The sequence below is a fragment of the Amblyomma americanum genome, chromosome 5 (genome assembly GCF_052857255.1).
Source record: "Amblyomma americanum isolate KBUSLIRL-KWMA chromosome 5, ASM5285725v1, whole genome shotgun sequence".
Lineage (NCBI taxonomy): Eukaryota > Metazoa > Arthropoda > Arachnida > Ixodida > Ixodidae > Amblyomma > Amblyomma americanum.
The window spans coordinates 168,102,157-168,125,707 of NC_135501.1; the positions used below are offsets into that span (position 1 = coordinate 168,102,157).

Genomic DNA, 23,551 nt, shown 5'->3' on the forward strand with positions numbered 1-23,551 from the left:
TATTTGTACCGCATTAATCTAAGCCGAGTGCTTCGCGTTGAAATTGTTAACTGAGCTTGTGTCTTGTACGCCTAATTTCCGTTCACGTACACCGAACCAGAAAAAGGCGTTAATCGTTACACTTCTGGAGGATGAATTCATTGAAAAAAAAGTACACCTTTTGCTTTTGACTTACGCACGCGGAGATTAATCGCATTTCGTAACAATGAAGCGTTTCCTTTTCTCTTGCTTTGACATACAAACATCGTAACACAAGTTGTTTGCAGGTGGCCTATCTATCCTAACCAAACCTGTTACATTTTGAAATTCTGGAGGCTCACATACTGTGCGCTATCAGTGCACATTAAAGGACCCCAGGGGGTCGAAATCAAAGGAACCCTTCACTACGGCGTCTCTCAAAGCCTGAGTCGCTTTGGGACGCTAAACCTCCATAAACCAAACGAAACCAACATTATGAATGCACGCCAATCATGCGACAAGTTCGCCCAACAAACTGTTAGTGTCGAGCTCCAATGATGCTGCGTATCGCTCCTGTAGCCTGGCGACCGCCACCGGCGGTATCGTGAGCTTCTTGTGGCGCAGCGCCCCGTGACAGCGCTTTAAATTGCACAAGAGTGATGCCGTTCGACCAAGAATAGCGGTTTAAGCGCGCGCAAACCACAAGGCTTGTTTCGCCAGTCTTTTCTATTCCTGTGTTTCCATCGCCATCTCTTTGTCGTTACGCCACAATTTGTGTACCCAGGAAGCAGCTGCAACATTCCTGTGCAGTGGCATGAGAGCTGGGGAAACGACGTCGAATTGGGAGAATGCCGCTATAAAAATTGCCTGTAGACAATCTACAGACTTCTTATAGACTATATTGCCTTCCTATAGACATTTTTGTCGATCCATAGTCTATAGAGTGTCTGTGGAAAAAGGTCTGCTAATTGTCTGTGACCATAAATCTACAGATAGCCTGCAAACTGTCCGCAGGATTTGTATTGCATATAGACTATTCTGTGGGATTTGTCTATAGACGGTCTGTAGTCTTTATAGATAGAAGTTTATGGACAGTCCATAGACTGTCTAAAGACACTGTTTGAAGGGCGGAGTCATGCACAAGCGTGTCTTGGTGTCACACGCGACCTCTTCTAACAGCTACTACTTTCTGTCGTATTTCAGCTAACAGCTAGCACAGCCAAAGCAATCAAAGACATGCTGCCCACCATAGAGGTTCCGCCTGGAGGTCAGAGCGCCACGGAGAAGGCGGCCGGCTTGTTCCGGGCGTGCGTCCGCCTGGGATCAGACCCCACGAACTCCGAGGTGGGGGCTTTTGTATAGTTTCGAAGTGAAATGCACTGCTTCAAAGCGGGAGGGAGACGAAAGTTTGACAATAAAAATGATTATAATAAAGATAATTGGGAGCATTCTTTATTTGCGCCAAGAGAATGGAGGCGGCCATAATAAAGGTAAAGTTTTGCTCGGCCAGTCTGAAATACGACACAGCGAAACAGAACATAGCATTGCCATAAATATAAACGTGTAAAACTTTAAAACGTACATGTACACATAATTAAGAGGCGAGGGAGGTCACTATGAAATGTTTAGGAAACACGATTACGTACGTTTGTTTTTGCTTTTGAATTCATAGTTAAATGCAGGACACCGAGAGTTTGCCACCTCAGATCTTACAAACACCTTGTTCGACTGTCCAGAGCAAATTCGAGACCTCCGCCTAATCCCAAAAATAGTGTGGGTTGAGAGCAAAAAATATTACGACTTTTAGTAATTAAATAAATTGTTGGTGGAATGTATTTCTCTTTACAAGGACTCCTGGGATCGAAGCAGCGATGCATTGTGAATACGTAAGCAGGCCTTTAAGAACTTCCGGATGCGAGAAGGTTATTCTGACAGCAATGTCAGTATAGAAGGCCAGGCTTGAGTGTAATGAGAGTATATGCGTTTTCAGCGGCTTTCATGCCTCGTCCACCATAAACAAGGGCGAACTAAACGTATCTAAATTGGGGGTTGGGTGTCTGGCTCGCTTTTCCCTCTTCAGCGGGTGTGTCGGGGAACACTCATGAGGACTGTTACCGTGTGGGTGTCATAAACCTGCATAAACATGCGAACCATTGCGTTCGATGCCCTTAGGTACCCATAGAGATTGTACATATATGGGTACGCATCCCTAGTACTTAGAGGGTGCACATCACTACTGCACCCGTAAAATACCCATCTGTAGTGTTTACAGAATGCTACGCGTACTGGCTTAAAAAGGAAAGTTACTCTCTTGGGCAGTTAAGAACAAGGCTTCCGCTTCCCTAGATCCCACTAACGTTGATTGAATTAGGTTTTACAGCGAGAGCTGTTAAGCGCCCGTTCCAGGGTTTCGCGTTGTAGTAGTATGTCTCAGTCGTCGGCGTAACCAGTGGGTGCGTTGTCATGGGAACCAATCGGATGGTGGTAATCGTTGAAGGATGGCTGTATGACGTGAGTGGAGGAATCCGTAACCGGGGGATGGTTATCGGGATTGAGTCTGCGTCGCTTAAGTTAGCGCTTTACAGCGAGAACTGTTAAGCGCCCGTTGCTGGGATTCCTGTCGTTGTTGGCGTAACCAGTGGGTGCCTTGTCATGGGAACCAACCAATCGGAGGGGGGCTGTAACCTTGGAAAGAGGAGGAGGAGGGTTACAGTGGCAGGTGTAGGAATGCTAGAGCATAGGAATGCGTGACTGGAGAGTTGTTGCCTTGGAAGGAGGAGGAAGAGAGCGGTGAGAACGGAGGAAATAGCACCATCCATCAGCGGTATCTGCTGTGAAACCAAATGCCCGAGGTTCAGGTCATTGGTGGCGTCGCACCTAAAGTGACGTACTGTGGAGGAGAGCTTGTCGAAAAGCTACTATGTGGGAAAACTAAGAAATGTGCTCTAGAAATATATATATAGTTACAAGTGGACGAATCATGAACGAAGAAGTGGCGGTGCGCTGAACAACGACGACGTTGACAGTTGGTAGCTGGGCGCTCGGTTCTGAGCTGAGTGCTGGCCATCTCAGAGCAGCCGCCAATATAGACTTACCGCCGTAACATCCCCGTAACATCTTTTGGTGGAGGTCGCGGGTTCGAGCCGACATGCCGACGACCCGTCGAGACGACGGGCCGAACCGGCGAGATGACTATATATATATATATATATATATATATATATATATATATATATATATATATATATATATATATAGAAAGATAAACGTATTTGGTTGCTAGAGGCAAAAAGAGTCTTGAGAAAGGACAGGCTCTGTTTGAAACGTCGACTCAAAATAAATCTATGGCTAAATGAAGCGTTTTCAACTTTATATATATATATATATATATATATATATATATATATATATATATATATATATATATATATATATATATATATATATATATATATATATATATATATATATATATATATATATATATATATATATATATATATATATATATATATATATATATGAAGTCGCTATCATGTTCTCTACCTCAACATATCGTAAAATTTAAACACCTCAAAAGCTGTCGCTTAATCTCGCGTTAAACAGCGGCGACCAGCCTGTCAATTTTTTAAATGCCATTTACTTATAAAACACTCGCTGAAGCTCCGGTTTCTGCCTCATCATATGCAGGCGGGATCGCTAAAGCGTTTCTTCGCCAAGCTCGGCCTCGACTTGTCAAAGGAGAACATCGACCCGCGGTTTGACATCGTGGCACGGATCACGCAGCTCTCCCTGGAATACGGCTTCCCAACCTTCGTCAAGTTGAGCTCCCACAATCAGCCTCAGGACAACGAGAAATCTTTAGACGTACGCATCCGTCTACCCTCTGAGATGAATTCAACAAGGCTGATAATTTTAAGAACGGCGGGCACTCCGATGCGCGGTTTAAGAAGCCGTATGCCCATCCCCGAGTGATATTACATGTTTAACCCTAAAGGTACGCTTAAGGAAAACTAGGCTGCCACCGCGCCGAAAAAAAAAGTCAGGACAAACCCCAACGTGAAGCATGCGGATACACGCTCAGAGGAAAACCACATCCTGAACAAAGCACAGAACTTGAGAAAGAGAGAGAAAAAAAGCATTTCACGTTGTTTTACGCCCGACATTTTAGCTTTCACCCTAGCTTAATTTTAGAATAAAATGCTGTTGCAGAGTCTTTAGGTGCTTAAGCTCCTCGAAGGAGGTAGCCTTCTGAATGAATTGCGTCTGAAAACTTTTGGTTCTTCAGTAGAATACATAAAGCTTTGTTTCACGCATCACAATTTCAGCCGCTTATGCACTAAATACCCAGCGCAAAAACTTTATGCCTACCTTTAAGAGCACAATTCTGTGGTATTAGAGATTGTATCCGCGCTGTAGTCCTTCTGTTCGCTTTACGGACCGTCCTCAGTGTTTTAAAGGTAGCGCGCCCTGCTCGCTGCACAAAGGGCTATATTCTGTTCATGTTCGACGAAAGTGCTTTTTCTTTCTTCGAAATCACTTTGCCACTGCGTTTGGATGATGTCGCCACCCTCTAGCCCAATGGGATTTGTACTGACATCACAACTACGTCATGACTACGTCATGACCCTGGCTTCACAATGCTGCGTGACATCTCTCAACCAGTTGCCACCCAGTTGCTTTTTCGAAATGCGGACAGACGGGCAGGTTCCTCAATTCCATGTGCAGGTTGCCACTTGCCACGGTATGCAGGTTGTGATAAGGCAATGCCCCTAGATGGAGAAGGCCTGCTCACTATTTTTACGACGATAATGGAGTAGTCGGGGAAAATCGAGCCACGGCTAGGGAACGAGCGGCCATATATACAGCTTGGCAGTAGCTGCAGGTTGTGTCGTTTCGTGCACGTACGCTCTCATTCAGTGCTTTTTTTTATGCCGGAAAGCCTTGTCTGCCGAAACACTTTTTGTTGTCATCGAGAAAAAAGTTCGCAGTGCATCTATAAGGGCTACCTGTTCGGAAATGAAGGCGCGCACTTCATGGCAGCAAGCGACGGAGCGTTCTGGAATTAGGCCTACTGCACGCCAACCAATGCCAGCGGTGTTGTAAGTGAATGAGTAGTTATGAAAGCGCAGAAAGAAAGTGAAATATGCGTCGCTGTGCATTACTTCTTTTTGGCGACGACACTAGCATTTCACGTTCCAGGCAGGTGCTTCAGAATGAAGGAAAAAGCAGCCTTACTGCAGTGGTGTGTTCCCGCCGGCTTGAGCTGCTGTCGGCCGCGTATTTTACGGAATTGCTCGAAACAGGTTTAACGACCGATTACCAAGGTGTGAATGGTGTTACGTGCATTGCCCGTTAATGCACGTTGTGTACAGTGCTTGTGACTTTGAAACTGCCCTGGAGTACTGTATTTTTCAAGTATGTGACGAGCTTCAACACTCCGCAGTGTTCGTCCGTGCGTTTGTTAGGTACTCGTGCTTTGTGTTGCGTTGAGATATGCGAAACTCGAATTTTTTCTGTGTGATAAATATGCGAATAAAGATCGCCACTCCAATAACTGACACTGACGCATATTCCCTTGCTTTTTTCGTTTGTCGCCCGACTTATGCCAATGTTAAGAAATGAGAGGTTTGTTTACAACCTGATTTGAGTGTGTTGCTCTTAGGCATTTTTTTTTTGCTTGCGCTCTGCACGTCCTTCACAGTGTCCATGAATGACATGCAAAGTGGCAGTAACGAAAATACCCTCCGTTGTTAAAATTTGAATTAGTGCTTGCCCTGAAACAGTGCTTATAATCCCTATAAACGCTTGTACCTGCTTTCTAATGACGCTCCTAATACTTCTCACAGAGTGAGTTAGCTGCATAGCCTTTGATTGAAACGTGCTTGTTGAGTTGAGGCTTACCTTCCAGATCAGTAAGGAATGCGGCAGGAGATCTTTCTGTCACGTGCCATGTTGCTGTGTTGTGTTTGAAAGAGCAGACAAGCACGAAGTGATTCTTGAGTCTTATAAATTCGCAGTTGGTATTATCCGGAGTTTTTCGGCGCAGATGACTGAACGGGTTTGTTCGACATAACTTTCTAAGAGACCAGAAGAAGGCACAAGTAATGAGGTGTGTCTATGCAACCACAAAGTAATCACGGAATCTGCACGTTTTCACTGAGAACAACGGCGGCTTGGAAATACAGGAAAGAAGCAGTGTGAAAGTTTCTAACTTACCTGGTTGTACTTGGTGTCCTTCCACAGAAACGGGGATGTGCGTGTTCTTTTAGTACATGCGACCGCAATCCACAAAATAAGCTGTCGCCTATTGAAATATTCGAACTTGTGTCGTTTGAAAATCGGCAAAAAAAGACCAGTGACATCGGTACACCGCGGAAATGAGTGTCGTGGAAGGTTATAGTACCTGACCGGCCCAGTTAGTATTTGTCTTTTTTTTCGCGTGGCTGGTTAGACGTTTAAGTTCACCACAGAAATCGAGGAGCCAGGGCGAAACATTTGCAGTTATGCCTTCACTCAAATGTGTATCGACCGCGATCAAATGTGATCACACAGATGTGATCACACAGATGTACACAGATGTGATCAAATGTGTGTGTGGAAGCCACCGCGGTGGTTCTGTGGTTAAGGCGCTCGGCTGCTTACCCGAAAGACGCGGGTTCGATCCCGCCCGCGGTGATCACATTTCGATGGAGGCGAAATGCTAGAGGCCCGTGTACTGTGCGATGCCAGTGCACGTTAAAGGACCCCAGGTGATCGAAATTTCCGAAGCCCTTCACTACGGCGTCCCTCATAACCTGGGTCACTTTGGGACGTTAAAACCACCAAAAACCATAAACAAAATGTGTATGTGCATCGACAGTACTCAAAGAGTTTGTGTGGATGATGCCTGATTTGAGAGATATATCTCCTGCATATTGTTCCCATTCAGCTTCTTAGAGCATATTCCTTCGCATCTCATTTTCGTATTCAACTAAAACCTGCGTTCGCAACCGTGAGTTCAGCTCACAACAGGAGATAGACGAAACATGCGACATGTGCGCTGGTAGTTGTCAGCAATGGTGCTTACCTTTGAAGACTGCGATGGTATATGTATCTCTTGCGAGGAATAGCCCGCAGCCACTTGTAGGGCCATCGGGCTAATTTTGCCCGGCACAATGGAACACAGCAGTGGAATGGCATTGCCACACTTCTTCAGGGGCGCGATTACGGATCAGTCTCAAAAAACTGTCTCAATATTGAGACAGTGACGTCAAAATGACGACACCGAGAAATGCCGACCGCCGAATCGGCCAATGCGGAGCAAGGAGGCGGTGGGCTCCGCCCCGAAACCACTAATCGCACGACAAGGGACCGTAGACTAATGTTTTGCAGTAAAAACGCAGTGATTAAAAACGAGTAATGTTTTATTTTGCTAAGTAACTGTATTTCAAACCCAACAGCACCAAGCAAAAAAAGCAGTGTTTTCATTTTTGCAATTAAGTTTGCTGTTCAGTCACTTTTTTTGCCGCGAAGGTGTGCTGTCAGCGGTATAGCGTGAACATGTTAGTCTGAAAATGAACAGAAACGCAATGAAGAAAACAAGCAACACTTTATTTTGGTAGTAAACTGTGTTGCAATCTCAACAACACGAGAGAAAATTAGAAGTATTCTCAGTTTTGCAATTAAATTTGCTGCAGGTTAACTTCTCTTGCCATGAGGGCGCGCTGGCAGTGGCATAACGTGAACATGGCGGCCTGCAAGAAAACAGCTGATTCCATGGCTAGTTCCTGTTTTTTCGCGTGTCGTCTAAAATCAAGGTACTTTGCGGATGTCTTAAGTGCGCAGAAAAATCTGATTGAAGGCAGTGAATGCTACGGGCCTGCCGAGATCAACTTACAAGCAGCGCTCGACTCGAAAATCGACGAAGACAACTTTAGTCTGTGTTCTCGGTCGGCGCCTATCGATCACCGAGTGACGTGTGGTTCTGTTTATTTTCTTTAGAAAATACCAGAAAACCATGAATCATCACATAGAAGCAACTGCCGACAGACAGGTGCAGCTGCTGATAGCTTGCAATCTCGGTGCGGGAAATGAGAGCCGACACGGCCTGCCTCTGTGGCAGCACTCTTCTGCCTCGTAACCAAGTGTTGCCGCCCACATCGGGCTAAGCACTTGATGTTCCGTTTGTATTTTTGTAGCTCCGTTCGGTTTATGTTCAGTTGTTGCCGTAGCTTCTTTTTTTTCCTGTGCAAGATGCAGAAATTGTGATGTTTATGCTCCACTTTGTTTAGAGAGAAAGGAAGCACTTGATAACTTTGCTATTGTCACCGAGGAGAGAACGAGCTTGTTCCATTAACGTTATTTACTGATCATGTAGTAGATCCAGGGTCAACCTGGAAAGAAGTAGTTTGCTTGTATAGAGGCTAATTGCAACTGGGCAGAAAGTTGAGCAAGTTTGTTCATGTTTGCTGGTACACAGCGCTTGATTTGCATATGATCCAGGGCAGTGAGGTAGGTAGGACAGGGCAGTGATGTATTTTGCTCAGCAGGCGGAGTGATGTTGGTATAACTGGGTTTGGTGAGGGCAGTGTTTGAAGGGCTCTAAATACTTTGCATAGCTTCTAACATGCACTTCCTTTCAGGTCGGAAGACCACTTGTTTTTTTTTTTAAATTATGGTCCATCATATCTGAGACACCCTGTATACAGGCCACTCCAGTTTGAAAAGGAACAGCCAGTTGAAAATGACTAGGACATTAAATACCTAGGCGAAAAGTAGCTTGAAAGCAGTTGCACTTATCACACATATTATATGATAGCACAAGGAGCTTGTCCGGCCATTCGGCATTGTCACCGTCTCGTGTCATCATGGACAAGACTTCATAGCCCTGTGTTACGCAAACCAAGCTAGGTGTCAGTTATGGGGCAATAACACAGTGCTCAAAATTTCCCACAATGGAGCTGCCTGTATATTCTTAGAGCTGTAGAGCATTTCCAGTAACGGTGTTGCATGATTTTTGATTGTAAACTAACCTCTAATCACAGACAATCTCCTTGATGATGTGTCTGTCACACATCTTTGTCTATCAGTGAAGATGTTCTAGTCATTCAGCAGTCATTGTAGCCACTGCACCTTACAATGTTTATTATGCATTGTTGTACAGCAGTTTCCTTGCAGTAGGTACAGCTTTTAGCACAGAGCTTTTAGCCACACACCATTACGCTAAAAGCTTAGCTTTGGTATTTACACTACTTATATGTGCCAAAATGTTTTGTAGTCCGGAAAATGCATCATGTACACTGTACTATGCCATATTTATTGTACAGGTAGCCTCTGTATGAAAGAAAACATGCACTTTGAACTCAATTCTTCAGATTTTTTTTCTTAACTGCACTCAGAAATGCCATACGGTAATTGTACATCAAAGTAAAGTATGCTTGTATGTACACTGCCTTTTCTGCAATAGAAACACTCGTGTCAAATGCTGTGCCTAAAAAAATAAACGCGCTTACTGAATGTATGATACAATAAAAAACAGCTTTTTGATTCCAACAAGCATCACAAATATTTCATGCCTTATTCCAGCACTACACGTTTGGTTCATGCATGTTCGTCACACAGGTAATGACCACAGGCACTCCACCAAGCTGGAAGGAGACAGCAGAGAAGGGGCAGGTGGGCTAACATAAGCATTGACAAAAGAGAGTTCAAAATGATGCTTTTCAGAAATTGGGCGAGCTGCTTCAACACCTTTTCCGTCTTCAGGAAGAGACTGTGCAACATGCTGCTGAGGGACAAACACACTGAAAATGAAGTGGCAGCCGGTGGGGGGCACTTGTTTGTCACTGCTGGCTTCTCGCTGCACACAGGTTGGCCAAGGGCACAACCACATCACACAATTGCTCACACACTTGCAGATGTGTGTTGTGCAATGACACAAGGAAATGACAGTGGCAACAGGGGAAGAGTGCCTGATATGACTCTCTATGCCAGCATGGTGAGTCGTCTCTGGACGCTAGATTTTCCATCGCAACTGCCGCTGCACCATCCCTCGGTACGCCTTCCTCTGGAGACGGGTCGTCCTAGAGAGGCCAAAAGTACAGCACCGCATGCTCTTCGCAGGAGGCAGGTGAGGAGGGATCCTGTCTGTACGAGGCAGCCACCATTTAGAGGTGGCCCGTTGTTATCTGGGTCAGAGGCAGTGTCGCCTGCACCCTCTGCTGATATGGGCACATCCAAACAGAGGCTGTGAAGTGCAGCACGTGCGGTGATGATGCGCACTGTCCACTTCCAGTGGCACTGGTGCATCCGGTGCCCTTGAAAGCAACGGAAGCAGCTCTTCGGCTCACCAATACAGCGCTCAGCCACAAATTGTGTGAAAGCATGTGGCGTGTTGTACAGGCCTTCTGCTGAGTCAGGTCTGTAATGTCGTGCAACTGGTGCAGGCAGCCATGGCTCCAGTGGGTAGACATAGTCTCCTGCATAACAAAAAATGATGCGGCTAAGCATGTCCTTTCTCAGTGATCTCAACAGCATTACAGGACACTCTGCTATACAGTAGAAGACTCACGCCAAGTAGCCCACATCCAGGCTTTGCTGAATATGACATTCAAGAGCATACATACATGAAGGATTTAGATGTATAAGTGAGCACTACTGTAAGGTCAGTCTTTTACCACCATATTCATATAAATGATGCGCTATGATTGCCTACAAAACACAAGCACTGTCAGGTGCATTTTGCTTTGGTTTCTTCAACAGGAAAGGCTATGCATTTCAACAATGTAATATGTGTCCTGTGCTTCTGCTGCAATTATATTTAACAAAAGGAAAGGGTGGCAATACACTGTATCATACTGTAAAGTGTCTGCATTTGTGTAACTGTCCAGACTGATTCTTGTAGCTTTAGCAGATCCGGCCAAATGCATAGTGCTGGAGCTCAATAGATGTGACTGAGTTCACCCGACGGGTGACACGGCTATTTTACTGCTTACCCAGAAAAAAAATCACCGTCGTCCAGCAGGCCTTCCTCCGCCTAGGAATGCCGCCAGACAAACGCGTCGCGGAAGGATCCGGGTCAGCGCGAGTCCACGGCCAGGATGCACATGTTCGCGCCACAGATCTGAGAAAAAACAAGCACAGCCCGTACTCACTCTCGCTGCCGAGGCCCGCACTTGTAGCTCATGCACTTGTAGCACTTGAACTCATGCGGTCAAAAACAGTGGCCGAGGTATACTCACTATTACGTCCGCAGCGTAGAACCGCTTGCGGCTCGTTCGCAGCACTGCCCCCAGACTCCTTGATAGTGATGAGTGCCCAATCGACACACCGGACGACGCCGGAGATGCTGCCGCGGCGAACGTTTAGGCAAAGGACGCCCTCCTTCGCCGCCGCCTTCTCCTCGGGTCTCCTCGGAAAGCGAACACCCCCCTTCTGTTACCCAACGTTGACACTGGTCTCCGCTGCCCGCCGCAAAGGCTTGTTCACAGTCGGTTGGGCTGCGCCGACGTTTTCTTCATTTCCAACGGCGCCTTGAAACCCACCGGAGGCGAAGAAGCGCAGCGCGCACAGCACCTACCGCTCCACTGACAGCGCACTCACCCGCGCACTTCCCAGTTCAACGGCGAGTTCGTCGCACAGACACTGCGCAGTCTCCTCGAAATAACTCTCCCGCGCGTCAAAGTCGTCTTCATGCACCCTCCGACACCGTTGCTCGCGCGGTCACCCGCGTATACGACGATGTAAACAGCCGCCATTTTCTGTCTCAAACGTGTTGATACTACTTTTTCCAGTCTCAAAAAATCGTCTCAATCTGCCCGCATAATTAGATGGCCAACGTCACCACTTCTGCGCCATTTACGACGTCAGTCAGTGACGAAAAAAATCAAAATGGCCGCCGACCAATAGGAGAGCGGCAAATGATATACTTTTTGAGACAATTTCGATTGAGACTGATCCGTAATCGCGCCCCAGTCTCGTTCTTCGGCACGCCGAGAAGAAATGAGGGCCAGACATTTGTCGGCGAAAGCGGCGGGCGGTTCCAAAACGAATGGCTATGTTCATGTCACGCGTCACGCGATATGGCGATAAAAGTGAGCCCCGAGAAGCGCTGCGTCAGAGCAACGGTCTGCCTTCTTGTTTCGCATGACACGGCGCAGAAAAAGCGGCTCAGGTAGTTTTAATCGCGAGATGAGTGATAACCATCTGCGGAAGCCATCGTCTTCCGAGTTGGCTGACGCTGAAGCCGCGACCGCGAAAGCCACTCTCCCTCGCCGCGGCAGGCACCGACTACCTCTGTTACGTCAGCCGCGTGGAGAGGAGGATGTGATCAGGCCTTCTCTATCTAAGGGGCATTCGATAAGGGGACGCGCCTTCTCTCCACCAATCATTTATTTTCAGCCTGCTTTCTTGTGACCCGGATGGACGGATGCCGGCTGTTCTCAAAACGGCGCCTCTAGTGTTATCCATTTCAAACATCATCTCTAAAATAGTTATTCTGGCCATAGAGGGTATGTTTACTGTTCGCAGCGGGGAAGGAAGTCAGGCGGTACTATGACAGCAACGGTTTATGCAATATCGATTTCTAGTTACATATGTATAACTCAGTTCTAGTCTTCGCCATTGTTGCGCAAACCTGAAAGCGTTTAAACGCGCGGGATTGTGACCGCGCTATCACAGATGCGGATCAACAAAGCGGACGAGGATTGGATGCGAGGCAACCACGCGTCGTACAGACCTGTGAGGTTGGCGCGGGTCTACTCCAACAGCCTGCTCCTTTACGACTCTCGCCTGGACAGTGCGGGACTCGCCGACCGCATCATCAAGGCGGAGGCTATTGGTGCGTACGCCTCTCTGCCCCGCTGTTGGGCGATGAAGTTAAGATAATCCGGTCCGGACGAGTTTTCTCCTCCACAGGACGCACAAAACTCCAAGGGATGTTGACATAGTAAGCATCTTTAGCCTACCGTGTACCACGTTACCGTCACCGTTACCGGAATCCCGCGCTCCATCAGTGCGCTATGGCCTCAGAGATCACCCGCGAGCGAGCGAGCGTGAGCGAATAATCTCGGAGGCTATAAATGTGGATGCGCAGGTCGCTCTGAGGGCGCCAGATGGCGCCAGGCGCCCGGTAGCAAAGCGCAAGCCTATTGGAAGCACAAGAAACGTACACTCGCCAAAGAAAAATATTTAACACATGACGTTTCGAGACCCGTACGGGTCCCTTGTTCACAATGAGGATGGGCGGAATGGGCCGCCACTTATAAGCGGACTTGACTGCACAGTGAGTGGTGTTACGTCTCGCCTACAACGCGCGGTATAGCCGGCGCGGATGCAACGGACGCCGCGGCTTCGTTCATCGCGGTCGCAACGCCTCCCGCCAAGCGCGTCCAGGCAGGTTTCAGTGCCTCGTGTCGTCGTGCGTGCGTGTGTGTGTGTGTGCATGCTGGTGCCCACGCTTGTCAAAGCGCGGCAGCCGGGGAGAGAAGCTCCGCAACTGGGAGGCGAGGAGGTCTGACCGGCGCCGGCCAGGCGGACGCGCACGTCACGCCTGAACATGTTCAAGCGTCGCCGTATCGGATGACTCTTCCCAAGCCGCTCCTTCTTGCCCTCGACTCCGAGGGTATATAAAGGGAGCTGCCCCGGACGCCAACGAGAGACTTCGATTTCTTCCTGCGAGTAACGTGGCCGCCCTGACCGGCTGCTCTTTTGCGATGCCAGAATAAACAAGTTGTTCTGTTGCCAGTCGACTCATCCTTTGCCGGGACCTTCGGATGTTTCCAGCTTTGCCCCAGGCCGTCAGGCCAACGCTACCCTTGGGGCCTGCAACCCTTTTGCAACAGTGGGCATAGATATCGGGGAGATTCCCTCTCGTCCTGTTGATAGCATTCTTGGTCGTCTGTATGTAAAATGATTCGAGAAGTAATCGTGAAGATAAAGGTTTCTTCGTGTCCAAGATTGTGGCGTTCTCCCAGTCGAAGGAGTGCTGCATCATTTGGGCATGCTCTGCAAGTGCGTTGAAGGAAGTGCGACCTTTCTTGACGTCATTCTTTTGATCCCTTATTCTTCTTTTAAAATCGCCTGGCTCGCCAATGTATGATGCATCGCAATCCCTGCAGGGGATCTTGTATACAACGCCGGGGTAACATACAAACAGAGCTAAATACAAACAGGTAAATAAAAACATAGCTTCAAAGACTACTAACGGATGTTTTCAGATTTGTTCCTTCTGCGAAAAAGTACCTTTACTACCAGCTATTGTGTCATAACGGCTCAGCACCCGCTATTTACGGCTTACCTAAAATTCATAAACCGGACATACCACTCAGGCCGATAGTTGACTTCACGCGTTCTCCATTGTATAACCTATCCAAGTATCTGCACCAGGTTATTGGACCTCTTGTTGGACGTACGCCGGCATACGTGAAAGATTCCGCTGATTTCGGTGCTAAACTCAAGGCCGTGGCGGTTGACAACGAAGACATCATGGTCTCGTTCGATGTGAAATCGATGTTCGCATGCGTTCCAGTAAACTTCGCTGTTGAATGCTGTGAAAGGGCACTGGAAGAAGACCCATCACTTCCATCCCGTACGCCTTTTGAAGCAGTTGATCTGTGCCGCCTCTTAAGCTTCTGTCTTCAGAACACATATTTTGTGTTCAGCAACGTATATTACAAGCAGGTGTTTGGTACGGCCATGGGTGCATCTGTGTCCGTAACCTGTGCCAACCTCGCGCTGGAGTGTATTGAAAGTTCGGCCCTACAATCGTTTCATACTCGTCCAAAACTGTTTTTACGATATGTGGACGATTGCTTCTGCGTAATTCAGCGCAAGGATGCCAAACCTTTTTTGGACCACCTCATCTCTTTTCAACCAACAGTTCAGTTCACAATGGAAGAAGAAGCCGCCGGAAGTATTGCTTTTCTCGATGTTCTCGTTCTCCGCACTCCCGATGGGCTCGCCACTACCGTATACCGAAAGCCCACATATACCGGCAAGTACCTCGATTTTAAATCTGCCCATCCCATAGGCCACAAACGCTCCGTCGTGTCTGCTCTGTTCAAGCGAGCTGGATGTCTATGTTCTAGTCCTGGCCTTCTCTCTTCCGAGCAGCAGAAGGTTCGCGTCGACCTTGAAAATAATGGCTACCCCCGTCAGGTGCTAAACAATCAAGAACGACGCTGTAAGGAACCTGCTCAGTCCCAGTTTGTTGGGCAACAGAAACGCGCGACTGTCCCGTATTCCCGGGGTACAAGTGAGGCTCTGGCGCGAATATTTGCCAAATACGGCGTTCGAATTGCGCACGTACCGTCCAGCAAGCTGAAACAGCAGCTGTGTCACCGCTGTGAAGGACCGCCTAGAGCGCACATGTTACCCCGGCGTTGTATACAAGATCCCCTGCAGAGATTGCGATGCATCATACATTGGCGAGTCAGGCGATTTTAAAAGAAGAATAAGGGAACACAAGAATGACGTCAAGAAAGGTCGCACTTCCTCCAACGCACTTGCAGAGCATGCCCAAATGATGCAGCACTCCTTCGACTGGGAGAACGCCACAATCTTGGACACGAAGAAACCTTTATCTTCACGATTACTTCTCGAATCATTTTACATACAGACGACCAAGAATGCTATCAACTGGACGAGGGGGAATCTCCCCGATATCTATGCCCACTCACTGTGCAGTCAAGTCCGCTTATAAGTGGCGGCCCATTCCACCCATCCTCATTGTGAACAAGGGACCCGTACGGGTCTCGAAACGTCATGTGTTAAATATTTTTCTTTGGCGAGTGTATGTTTCTTGTGCTTCCAATATGCTTCCCCCTCTCCAGACAGGATTCTGTCGAACCCTTGATTATATAAAGCGCAAGCCTGCCGCATCGGGGCCAATCAGTGCGTGCTCACCGGCGGTGTACGGGCTCCCGGTACTCCGGTAGCGTTAACACGGTACATACAGTATGCTACAGGTGTCTACTGTTACATGAGCTTGAGCGTGAGGTGTAAAGATCATTCTGTGAAAGAAGAAGAGGGAGGTTATGTATGTGTGTCGAAATCTGTTACGCTTAAAGGCCACGCGGGCCACATCGCCTATTTATAATTAACGGATCACGCGAGTCGTGGACCATATAACCCTGCTATGCGATGACGTCATTCCACGCGTTAAATGACCACGTGAGTTTGTGTAGGGCCTGGCTGAAAGTACCGGCTGCCCGAAAGAAGGAACACCGGCAATGAAACTTTTCCTTTTGGTTCAAAGAAATGACAACGACAGCACCACTGCTGCACTCGATGCCTTGTGTAACGCTGACAGGAAGCAGATCTTTATGAAACCACAGTGCACTTTGTCGACGGCACACTGTTTTCAGTGCAAGTTTACCCCAACATTGATTATCCGAAAATATGTCACTGTACTTTCTCAATCCGGAGTTTCCGGGCTCGAACTCGACCGCGGCGGCTGCGTTTTTATGGAGGAAAAACGCTAAGGCGCCCGTGTGCTGTGCGATGTCAGTGCACGTTAAAGATCCCCAGGTGGTCGAAATTATTCCAGAGCCCTCCACTACGGCACCTCCTTCTTCCTTTCTTCTTTTACTCCCTCCCTTGTCCCTTCCCTTACGGCGCGGTTCAGGTATCCAACGATATATGAGACAGATACTGCGCCATTTCCTTTCTCCAAAAACCAATTATTATTATTATTTCTGGTAAATTATCCAAGGCACGTGGAGGACATTGTGCTTGAAGCTTCACAAGTTCGCGAAAAGCCCGATTCGGCCCATAACATCTATAAAGATGTAACTGTACGAGAAATCCGGTATGCCAAAAGAGCAAAGAAATTAAATCTCTCTGAAATGCCGGCTCGGCAGATTGAAAGCGTAGGAAGGTGCGTACGCATGCGGAAACAGCGAATTTTTAAGGGGAGACGAATATGAGGAGGTAAAACAAGCAGAAACAACTGTGCAGTAAGGTACGACATTTTATTTGTTGCAAAACCTCTTTCATTTTATCTTATCTGCTCCCACGACCAGCTACAAAAAGTATGATGCATGTACGGCCGAATGGCACGTTATACGAGCGTGCTACTGCCGTTGCTCTTGCAGCTTTCATCACCAGCTATGAATTGAAGTTTACCGTACGCGAATGACATAATCGGCTGTCACGAACACCTGTATAGTCGAAAAATATTTCTGAGAATTCTACTCCGGCATTTTTTTGTGCGTGGCAATAGGGGACGTTTTTACAGATCCTGTCCCGTGTTTCACCGCAGTGCTGGCGTTCATAACGGCTATCCGGCGATCTTATCTGCCACCTCCCATCAGGGCGACGACTGTGCGCGGAGTTGGAAGGTTCACGCAGGGTTACGTCTCCGCAGGTTCGTAGCCTTCTCGTGTGTAGTTAACAGCCGTTAAACTGTGCGTTTACTGATTAATTTATTCATTATTTGTTGATGATCACGCCATATCGTAATGGTACAATACAGAAATAGAACCCCTACAGTGTGGAACTGTAGTAAAACTATTAAAGCGAAAACCAAAACGTATGGATACGAGACTTAGTTACTTCGTGGCACCGGGTCTTAAGAGATAACTTTCAATTAGTGTAACTATGTTTTAAGACTGCTGTGGGGGGGGGGGGGGGGGGTGGGGGGGGGGGGAGCAATAGTAAAATAGTTCCTAGTGGAAGACATCCAAGATGTCGATGTTCTTGGAAGTTACAAGAATGAGTAGTAATTCCGTACCCAAGAACACTAACATTGCGGCGGTATTATTTCTATAGTAGGATACAACTTAAAAAAAAACAGTAGTTGTTAACGCTGGACCACGATCCGCGGCGTACTGTATTGCTCCGCTAGCCAGTCACAAAAGTAAACAATATCAGCTGTTTAATGTTTGACTTTATTGAACGAGCCAGGTATCAAATTTTTAGAGCTTGTAACTTTTTTCTCGTGATTAGCTTCATGTTTAGATTACGTGAGAAGTTTTAACAACGGACTACTTTTTTGTCGTGGAGGAATCCTGTACGCCGGTCCTACATGTGGGCTGAGCTTCACTGCAGACTTAAGTTGTATCCGACTACAGACAAAATGTTGTATTCCTGTCACAGCGAAAGAGATCGGAGCTGCTCGTTTTCTACGGTCTTTTATATCATGGGAGAAAATTGCACATTTTTTACTAAAGGCCTTCATGTGCCGGATTTCTCATCGGTGTTACCGAGTCGTAGATTGTTCGAGGCGTTCTTTCAATGCTTCTGAGGAAATTTAAAGATGCCTTCTGGTTAATCATTGTGCCCCTCATTTTCAAACAATCTCACTCATGCAATATAGCATTTCACATTGTGGTGTTCTGTAGCCTCGCCTTATATATGGTAGCTTATTAAAACAACGCCAAGATTGCCCGGGGCCTTAATTGATACAGCATAAAAAGGAAATATTTTAGTAATTATGTAAAAAATCTAGGGCTGCTATAGATTGCTTTTTTGCGGTGGATTTCTTTCGCGCAGGCTAAGCAGCTTTGTCTTTTTAGTGTTAACTGTTCCAGTGCAGCTAGCAGGGCGCCACTGTTCGCCCTTGCTTAAAAATGTTTCGATTCATCGATCGGGGCTGAAATGCTCAAGCCTGTAAAATAAAGTGCACTTCGTAGCTCAAAATTTAATGGAGAGCACGACGAATTTCAAGGCTGCCTCTTACACGTATACATCACTCATAGAATTTATCCAAGCGGCTTATGTCTTGTCTGAACGCTGCCGGTGTGAACTTCGATTCTGGCGTAGCATTTGAAATTTGCCGTATTCATTGTCGTTATTTGGTGTCTGAGATTCACGCCCTCACTCTTTACATGCCTGCGTAGAAGGAACCCCAAATAACATAAATTTAAGCAACAGCCTTCCGTCATACGAAGAATCCCTGCATCACGTGACACGTCTTCTTTACTAACCATCTAAACTTGCACAGGAATGTTTCGTCCTCAAACTACCTAATGCTTCGGACGCTCTAATGTCTCTGCGAAAACAGAGCCGAGCGCGAACGTTCTACAACTTGTGCTCAGTGCCATTCGTTCCACCGATGTGGCAGGTGTATCGAAGTGACGTTTCTCAGCAGTCTATATTGGCGGCTATCCACTGCGACTGTGTGGTCTCCCCGCGTAAATTTCCTCAAGAACACAATGAAAGAAATGAGAGAAACAAATCTAATTATGCGTAGGCAATGCGTTAGCATTAGCGGCTGTTGATACGCTTATTGGAAATGACGCCACTTCTGTCTGGAGCCGTCACTTCTCCCCAGCTAGTGGGAATCCTCCCGTCTGGAAGGGCAATGCTCCAGTCTGCATGATGACATGGCCTTCTGTTTATATCTTTACAAGCCTCGTAACCGTGTGTCTCCTGCAGAATTCTGGGTGTCGTACATCGGACATAGCACGGAGTTCACGTTCAAAGCCACCGACACGCTGTACGTACGGGAAAACGCAACAGGGCTCGTGGTACTCCTATTGGACGACACCCGCCTGTCACGCAACGACTCTCGGCTCCTGCTGGCCTGGAGTCTGCTCCACCAGCTTCTCCCATACGCCCACGGCCGCAAGATGGTAGAGCTGGCTCAGAGCCGATACCACACCCGGAGAGATCCTGTCGGGGAATTCTGCTACGCTACCGTCTCCAAAGTCATGGCGGTTGGGGTCTCGCAGCGATACTTCAGAACCTGTGCGTATACTCACTTTTTCTCTGAATGCGGTCTTAAAAAAACTGGAAAACTTTGAAATTACTGCGGCGACCCGGATTGGAGAAATGCTAAAGCAGTGCGTTGCATTTATGTATAGCCATGCAGTGACGTCAGCGGATGTGACGCGACGAAAATTTCTATAACGCGGGGTTTTTTCCAGGACGCCAGCACGCGTTGTAGTCATTTGTTTGTTATTTTTCATTTTTTGTTTTCATTTCATTCTCTTTTATTTTCAATTTTTTAAATTTTATTTATGTTTTCACGTCCAGATGCTATGTCGACGTCCGTAGCTATTGTAACGTCCAAGTGTAATTTTCGCGTTTGATTAATTAATTAATTAATTGCAATTCATCAACGAAATTTTTCCCATAGGAAGATCTCATCACGCACTATCTTAAAAAGTCAAACTTTTTCACATTCTTCTTTATGGGACGGCGCAATCGTGCGGACAATCTTTACTGAGGCGACATAACCATCTAATGCTTTCGCATTAAAAAAAATATCATTGTTGTGTACACACGAAGTGTGGTTGTTGCTATGAAAGGGGGGGCGGGGATACTAGTCCCGACGTATGTTGGCCCTTTGGGCATCACACACGAAGTGTATTGCTCTTGCTTGCGGCTACCTTACTCCTCCTTTCAATGTGACCTTGTGTCCGTGCTGCGTATGCATGCTTATCTGATCTGGCCGCCTTCGATCAATTCTCAATTGGAAGCTAAGCCCGTGTTTTTAAGTGTGAACTCAGTGGATATGTCGGCTTCAGACTGCGCCGACTGGTTGGAACCCCAAATGCGCAGTTGACAGCTTTAAGACGACACCTCTCCCGTAGAGTTAATATACATGCACTACTGAGCGTCTCCACCCATTTGTGGAGCCATTATGGTAACGCTTCTTGACTGTCTACCGCTCTTACGTGGTGCAGAACCAGTGGCGTAGTCATCTGGCTAAAACATTAATCGTTCCAGATCTTGCGGTTCTAACTGGCACCATGACGGCCCATAGAGATACGAAATTCAGGTTCAAATGCGGCATTGTACAGCAGCGTTATTGACATTGTCTTCAAGCCGACATGAACGATTGTTGATCAAGTGCGTTGTTATGTTGTGTCTCATTCGCTACCGCCTTGGCCAAACGTAGTCAAGCAACGGGTTTTGATTCTCAGCCGTCTAGTTAAGCACTTACGGCTCCAGTTAAGCTCTAGGTATCCACTGTGTCAGTTCCAAATAAAATTTTACCGTTACACGTAAGTTGCAGTTAAAAATTCTGTTACACCTATTATATCTGGAAGCAGGCTTTTTGCAGCTTTTTTATGTGGAAAACATGGCGCACTCGAATTATGTCCGACTGCAGACAGGGCAGTTTTATTTAAATATTCACTGCGCGTATCCAAGCTTCGATTTTCGGTTTATAAAGTGCTCTATAAGCACTGCAACGTGTCTTGTCTGTAATGTAAACTGCGCAATAAAAAATTCGTATGCGAACGTACTTCGCGAATTTTATTTAGCTGGCTGTCTGCGTTCGGTCAAGACTAGCGTGTAACAAGCCACAGGGAGCACACACCCTGTAGTCGAGTTAAAAAAAATTAGGGCGATTCCTGCAGCCCTTAAAATAATGAGCGAGTGCCAGGAATTCGTCATATGCAGTTGTGAACGGAGATTTGTCCTCTCACATCTCATAAAGCAGAATAGCGGTATAAATGAACGAGGGACCGCCCCAGATACTGCCTGAAATTTCGCACAGTGGAATCATAACCCAGCAATTGTGGACAAAAGCATTTCTGAGCGGAAAATTTCCATTTATGAACGCAACTTTTCCACATAATGCAAGGTTTGACTATAACAATCAATATATCTACAGATACTCAACGGCAGTCTTGAATTTTTGTCTCCTATCAACGCTTTTGCTGTCGTCAAAAGTGTCCGCCTATGATTTTCTATGCGAGTCTTAACTGTTCGATGAGACCGATAGAAACATTTTAAAAGCAAGATTTTGCTGCATATCAGAACCATGGACCATTAGCTTCAATATTACCGTAAAAGTGTCTTATAATTTTGCAATTTTCAAAAATTTTGCCCGAAATTGTTGGACTTCGTTGATAGACAGAGTCAGGGTTGGCAATTCTGCGAGAAGTTGGCAACATATGACGTGCCGAGTTTTTTCGCTCTATGCATTTGGGAAGACTTCTCAGACGCAGGATACTTTGCATAGTCCAAGGTTTCATTCCCTAGCGATATGCTGCTTAGCAGACACGTGGAACTCAGTGAGTGGTGCAAGCATAACTGAACCCGAATGCTGTCCTTTTTCATGATGGCGCCTGGACCACAATGGCTGTCTCCTTGGTCGCCGACGTAAATGTCGTTCGACTAGTCGTCCCACCGAGTGCGCGGGACTCCGCCACACGAATGGTTAAGAACGTCGCCACAGCCATGGAGTACAAAATCAACGAGACCGACTGGATTGATGAAGGAGTCTGGTGCCTCATGATTGAGAAGGCCAAAAAGCTGTTCGTAAAGATAGAGTACCCGGAGGAGCTCGCCAGTGAGACCCTGGCGGACGCCCTCTACGGTGAGACTTCCGCCATGCCATTGTTGCATCGTCCACCAGATGTCGCGGTTAAATGTAACCATGTTTTTTTTTTTAAAGATGGATTATCCTAGGGAAGTGAAACTAGCTTGCTTTTTAAATTTTATCTTTTAAAAACGTGACACTGAGAAAGTTGTAGACCGTCTTGAAGTATTCCGGACTGAAATGTTTGCAACAAGACACGCAAAAGGTTAAAAGACGAGAAGGACGAAGTGCAGATCATCAGCTGTATACAAGAAGCAATATGAGGACAACAACAACAACAATTACAACAACAGCAATAACAACAACAACAACGTAAAATGTAAATCATATGAGAGCGCCGGTTAGAAGCGTAAATGCAAAATAAACCACAGGTACAGACATGATACATGTAGGATAAGTGTAGTGTACGAAATTCTCCTATCTCGCGGTGGAAAATACCGAGGGCAAACACGTTTCATAAAAAACGGATTGAATAAACGCAAAAATGTCACAGAAAACAAAAATCTGATAAAAAACCTTGTTGGTCATCGTATGAGACGCTAATCCATTTCTCCTTTTGCAAGCGGGTTTTCTGGCCAGCCCGGGGAGCCTATTCACGCCAGAAATTTTAGAAACTTTTTTAATACGATCATCTTCAAAATGCATCAGCTTGCACTCACTGACCCTGGCTGAGGAACATTAGAGGCAATGCAAACGGGCTCCACATAACGCATGGTGAATAACAAGAAAGCTGTTGCTGATATTGTTGATCTGGCTAATTGTTGCTCATCTATGCCGGGCGATTTTGTTTAGCCTTTACACATTTTTATTTTAAAAGCTGCGAGAGATACGTCTATGTGGTCTGTTGAGCTGGATTTTACAGCCGAGCAGACATTACGCAACTTATATTGATCAATGATTAGATGGCTAATTCACGTAAATAAACTAATAAAGTTTTTATTTTTACCTTAGGCCAAGGTTATAATGCTAAATTTATGGCTGACAACACCGAAGGTGAGCCATGTTTTTTTTTAATTTTCTTAACTGGAATGTGGTTCCAAATATCGAAAATCAAAAATACTCAAGCTCGTTGAGTCGGCTTTCTTCCATTGCACATTTATAAAATGGCATCACTTACAATTTTTATGCATCGTATACAGGCACACTTGGTGTATTTGATGACGTGCAAGAAGTTAAATTGATTTTGGCGACTATACCATGCCTGGCGACGCCGTTTTATAATTAGGAAATGCTGGTTAGCCAAATCAAAAAGCTTCCAAATGCGTATTTTTGACTTCAGATATTGCGAACCCAATTCCGATTAAGAAAAAAAAACAGGGCTCACCTTCGATGTTG

The 23,551-nt window shown here is 46.4% G+C and overlaps 1 protein-coding gene and 1 long non-coding RNA gene across 2 annotated transcripts in view; one reads left to right on the forward strand and one right to left on the reverse strand.

The window, feature by feature from the left end:
- Positions 1-23,551, forward strand: part of LOC144134323 (endothelin-converting enzyme 2-like) — a 31,229-nt gene that overhangs the window by 2,292 nt on the left and 5,386 nt on the right. Inside the window, exons 3-8 of the mRNA XM_077667261.1 lie at positions 1,162-1,302; positions 3,649-3,825; positions 12,619-12,778; positions 17,201-17,305; positions 19,318-19,629; positions 22,073-22,213. Coding sequence (XP_077523387.1) covers positions 1,195-1,302; positions 3,649-3,825; positions 12,619-12,778; positions 17,201-17,305; positions 19,318-19,629; positions 22,073-22,213 — 1,003 coding nt within the window. The 5' untranslated portion in view covers positions 1,162-1,194. The remainder of the gene's footprint in view (positions 1-1,161; positions 1,303-3,648; positions 3,826-12,618; positions 12,779-17,200; positions 17,306-19,317; positions 19,630-22,072; positions 22,214-23,551) is intronic.
- LOC144135244 (uncharacterized) lies at positions 10,279-11,907 on the reverse strand. Its single transcript, XR_013315415.1, has 3 exons — positions 11,181-11,907; positions 10,935-11,062; positions 10,279-10,418 (listed from the first exon to the last, which is right to left on the reverse strand). It is a non-coding gene; the product is annotated as an uncharacterized LOC144135244 (long non-coding RNA).